The sequence below is a fragment of the Dendroctonus ponderosae genome, unplaced genomic scaffold, assembly GCF_020466585.1.
Source record: "Dendroctonus ponderosae isolate FM_Combo_2020 unplaced genomic scaffold, Dpon_F_20191213v2 Dpon_F_20191213_9, whole genome shotgun sequence".
NCBI lineage: Eukaryota > Metazoa > Arthropoda > Insecta > Coleoptera > Curculionidae > Dendroctonus > Dendroctonus ponderosae.
Window position 1 is genome coordinate 8,546,213 of NW_026019116.1, and position 5,275 is coordinate 8,551,487.

General features: G+C 40.1%; 1 protein-coding gene across 1 annotated transcript; it reads right to left on the bottom strand.

Moving 5' to 3' along the window:
• Window positions 1–3,008: 3,008 nt before the first annotated feature.
• Window positions 3,009–5,245, bottom strand: LOC109538907 (basic helix-loop-helix transcription factor amos). The gene is made up of 2 exons (XM_019906345.2): window positions 4,867–5,245; window positions 3,009–4,469 (listed from the first exon to the last, which is right to left on the bottom strand). The coding sequence occupies exons 1-2, from the start codon at window positions 4,905–4,907 to the stop codon at window positions 3,956–3,958; spliced, it is 555 nt and encodes a 184-aa protein (XP_019761904.1). The 5' UTR covers window positions 4,908–5,245; the 3' UTR covers window positions 3,009–3,955.
• Between the last annotated feature and the right edge of the window lie 30 nt (window positions 5,246–5,275).

Genomic DNA, 5,275 nt, shown 5'->3' on the forward strand with positions numbered 1-5,275 from the left:
CCCGCCACTGACAAAGCAGCAAATTACCTTTCTATGGACAAACATCGTTCTTAACTGACTGGTGAAATATTTTCGTTTTCTCCGAAAAAAGTAACCGCGCTTCATTAGTCTATGCAGAAACTCAGCTTTAAATGTCCGCGTGCCAATTAACGCACCACCCTGTGTATATGCATTCGCGAACACAGTCGCTCAAAAGACAGCACCGTACAAGTGCTTTTGTACAAGATTTGTATACTCAAAACAGTGTTCATAAAGATCAGTTATTCCGCACTGTCCAAAGGTATGAGGAATATTTCGCATAAGCGTAACAAAAATCCCCAGACTAGAAAAAAGATTGGTGCTTGTAGGCACGCCACTGCTAGAGCCTTAGCGATAGTATAAAATGGGTGGTTATTAACGCCAGTACATATTAAATCGCTTCAATTAAGGCACACACCGCACTCTATGTAGATTTGCGAACGCAGTCGTTTCAAACATCTGCACCTTTATGAAAGATTTATATTTTATGTGTGGAAATAGTGTGTTTATAACAATTAGTTGTTCCTCATTGTGAAGATTTTCAAGGAATATCTCAGAGGCGTAACAGGCTGATAATCCATCTTCGGGCGCTTCAATTAATAAATCCTGTTTCAACACCGTGTCAACATTAGCGGTTTCTGTTCGGTGAATGCAATATATAATTAAAGGAAAATAACTGATTTAAATAGTCATCAAGTTGGACATGGAATAATCATCACGAGCATGATCAATTAATTCGGTGCTCGGTCTAGTCAAAGTCTTCGTCAAGCCGGACAATAGCAAAAACATTCTTCTTACGGCAACTAAAAGGCTTTAACAGTTCACTATTGAATAAATGATGATGATAATCCCTCGAGGAATGCCTGGGAAGCGATTTTTTTGCATTTTTTATTATTTTCTCCTGTTGCCCCATACATTAGCACCTATTACAGCCGCGTTGTCTTTAGTTTTTTCCTCGGGCTCTGCTATAAATATGGATATAAACACTGCGAAAAATGTATTGTTCCGATTGAACTTTCGGGTGATGAGCAAATCCAATTAGTGTCGTCAAACAATTGATTAACCAGCATAATCCGTGGTTGTTCGAGGTGTTTAAAGCCCTGTTACAATTAGCATAGAGAAGCGATTAATAATTCTAACACTTAAACAGTGCGCTCAAGATGATGGATGTAATTTTTTTTAATTGCTAACCAAGACCAGCGGTAAATGAAGCAACAATTAGCTGTGGAGGAATATGTTTATTTCTAAAAAAAATATTGCACTTATTGCGTCGTATTTGGTAAGGAATATAGTACAAAAGGAACGGTCCGATAATCACCCACAAGTATGATATAATAATAAAAAAATTAAACATAAAACAGTACAAAAAGGAACAATATACAAATAATAATAATGATCATAAAAAAACAATAAATTATAAAATATTAAAAATAAATAACAAACAGTGTTTGAGATGGGGATTGGGGGAATGGGATGGGGGGCTGTTTAGAGTAGGTACACTAACTAACTAATAAACAATGAATAAATATTGCACACAATCCCAGATTGTTAAATGAGCGACACCTTAAGTTCTAGCTTAAAATTAAAATATCAACATTTCGTATTGCACATTCGTTTGATATGGACTAAGTCTAAGTATATTGCACGTTGTTTTCTCCCGACCTGATCCGGCACAAGCAAAACAGTGTTTTGTAATGTACATTTTACAATAAAAATTACTAAGTACGATTTTTTAAACAGGCAGTTCAACTGCCATTAATCCGAGACTCTCTTATGAATAATGGGGCTACTTTTCAGTCAGTTTGCGTTGATAAAGGGATTTGGTTCGATGTACATCGTGTACAGTCTAAGGTAAATGTTTTGCCAAGTATCTGTTTGATTTAGGCCTGGGTAACACTGTGTTGAGTTGCGTTTTTGAGTTTTGAGTCAAACGGAAAAAACCGGAAATTTTTAAGCGACTTAAAAATTGTTCTAGGCGATGAGGGTGACGAGTTTTCCAAATAGTTGATTATATGATTTTGCTTCCTCTGAGCGTTTTTTGAGAAAACTTTAATTTTTTCAAAAAAAAACAGCAGAACTTTGGTTCGCTTTTGTCCCAAATTCAAAGGTAAAAAAACGGGTATTCGAAAAAGACGATAATGAAGACCAAACTATAAAGTCGACGAGTTTTCTTGTAAAATCGATCTCTTAATTTTTTTGCATAAGAGACTCTCAGTTTGCCAGAATTTTACAGTAAAACGTGTTTAGAGAGAGTTTTGTCTAGAAGTATTGATCTAAAAATGAAGAAACCGGAAAAAATCAAACTATTCACAGCGACGAAGGTGATGAGTTTTCGAAATAATTGATTATAAACTTTCGCTTTTTCTGTTCGGGGAAATATTTTTTGAAAAAATCCAGATAAAATTATTATGGATCGAGAAAAATGTTTACAAAGCTTTCGTTGAAAAAATCAATAAAATGATCTGGTTTTTGTGCCAAATTCGAAGCTGAAAAGGGTTTTCTAAAATTCCCTGCAAAGCGATGCATGAGGCGAATTTTCTAACAGAACTAATTTTGTAAATTTTGACTGAAAAGATCCCATGATTGTCAGGAAAGAAGAGAAGCGTCAGAAAATAAGGTTTTTTTTGCGCCTTTGATTAAAAACTTTTAGTTTTGTAATCGGTTTTTGAGAAAACCCTAATTATTTTCGGGAAAAAACAGGAGAAATTTATTTTAGTTTTTGTCCCGAATTCGACACTGAAAAAGTTTTCGGAAAATTCCGATAAAGCTTTAAATCTATCCTGTAATTTTTCGCGTAAAAGACTTCCAGATTGTCAGTATTTTCAAGTAAAACTCTTCAAAATAGAGCGTTTTTGATTAGAGAGTAAAGCATGGAAAACATTCAGTCGAAACTAAAAACCTGTAGTTTTTTTAACAAATTCCACAGTCTTCAGAGGTATGGGGCTGAGGAGTTTTTCAAATGATTTATTATAAACTCTCGCTCATTTTGTTCGCTTTTTGAAAAAAAATTGTTAGAATTTTGGCACCAAATTCGAAGCTGAAAACGTATTTCAAAACTTTTCACAAAGCGATGAAGGAGGCGAGTATTCTAATAAAATGTATTTTTAAGTTTTTCGCAGAAAATACCTTAAGATTGTCAGTATTTTAACACCAATAATCTGAAAAACATTGCGCCAACTCTTAAAATTTCACTGAGTTACCCAGGCCTAGTGTGATTGTTTCTTGCACTTCTACCATTTCAGTCAATAAGAATGATTTTTTGCCTGAATTTTGCATGAAATTGGAAAAAATCGTAATAACTTTTTTACTGAAATGTTTGCCAAAAAAGCGAACACCACTTTTAATGTGAATTGACGAAATCTATTTGCTGATGCCTTCAGATATTCTACATCGGTTTCGGTGGACAGTTTTTTTTAAACCATGTTATTGCTAGTCAGTTATGCCCTGAGGATGCCCAAATAAATATGGCGAAACGTCGGCAACTCTATAAAACGCTTCTGTTGTTACAACGATTCAGATCCCGTTTTCAGTGCAAACAAAATACAGGGTGCTTCGATTTGTTCTCCGTAACAATTCCTGATTATTTTGAATTGCAGTCGGAAAGTGTTTTTTCGGAATGTGATACGTAGGCATGGACTCACCAAACACCCTGTATGTTGCCTTCTGGAAACTCGCGAATTTGGCTGCGAGTTTCTTTGAGAGCAGATTGGAAAGGTATTTTCTGAGCGATCTGAGCATTTGATGAATAAATGGTGAGAAAGCGCCGCGAATCGGCCAAGAATGCCCATCGTCGACTTTGCAAAGCAAACAATCAATCGAGGCTGTTTATCAGCTGCACGGCCTTTTAGCTAAACGCATTAACGTCCACTTGGATCAGTCGAGTGTCTCAGATTTGAGTCGAGTGTCTCACATTTCGCTGCCTCTTTCGACCGCCCGCTTAGTCTCTTTGGAGGAGCTCGTGCAGGGCCGCAATGTACTGCTGGGCCATTTGGAGCGTCTCAAACTTGCTCAATTTCCTGTCGTTGCCCAAGCTGGGCACATGATCACGCAGCTTATCAAACGCCTCATTGAGGCTGTTCATTCGTCGGCGTTCGCGGGCGTTCGCCGCCAATCGGCGCTTCTTCATCACTTCCATGCCGACGGGCGCTGTGGGCGGCTTCTTGCCACTGTCCTTCTTGTACTTGGAGTCATAGCTCGTCTTGTAGAAGTCCTGCTGCTGCGTTTTGAACGACGAAGAGTCGTCCCGCGTCGAATTGTACTTGTAGCTGTCGTACTTGTTGTAGATGTTGTTGTTTTCCCCGTAGAACTCGTGGCTGCCCCACGATTGCGGCTGTTTGCTGTAGTAGTTGGGCGTGTAGGGTTGCGAAGACATTCCAGGGTCGGAGGCGATTGAAAGGGGGCTGGTTAGCGCACAGTGGCTTTCAGGGGACGAAATTCGCGGCGATGGACATCTGCAACCAGACATTAAATCAGAGGAAGATTCGTTCACACGCGCCTCAACATCTATTTCACCTCCACTCGTAGAGGAATATGTCACTAGCAAACTAGAGGCAGATGACACTACCTCTGTGGGCAAGTGCTTACTTTAGGGGTTTGGTCGCATCATAACCGACATTAGCGCAATTTGTTGGGGCCTACGGGGCCGGAGCTTGCCGGAGCGACTCCACGTGTTTTTTTTAGTTGTTTTGGGGCATTCGCATCGGCTCAAAGGCTGACTTTTCCACACGCAACGCTCGTTTTAGTCGCGTTCGCCGACTAGCGTCTCGCATACAAATGGCCAATTTAACTTACACGCATGACCTACTTGAAACCCAATTGTTCCTCGTTAAAAACTAGGTAAAGACTGACCCGTCTGATGAGGCCGCCTTATAGTGGACACCCTTGAACATCCTCGTCGACTTGCAGCCGGAACTCGCATCGCTCTGGTCGAAAAAAACGCGACCAGTTTCCGCACTGATTCCCTCGCTCTAGTTGGCCATGATCGGGCACTTGTTTGGCACGCGCCACATCCGGAAGAAACAGCCGCCAAAGTCCCAACCCGAACGGGTTCACTGGATGGTCGCGGTGCACTAGATCCGGTTCGCGAGCGGGCCAAGCGCGTTCTTCGCTACCCAGATTCGGTCCAAATTTGCTGTTCTTCGCATTGAAGCTGCGGACGCACGACTGAAGATCACCGAAAGGTGGTTGGATGTTAAATCAAAGAAGTGGAAGCAGCGACTAACGGCAGAAAGGCTGACGTTTTCTGCGAGACTTTAGT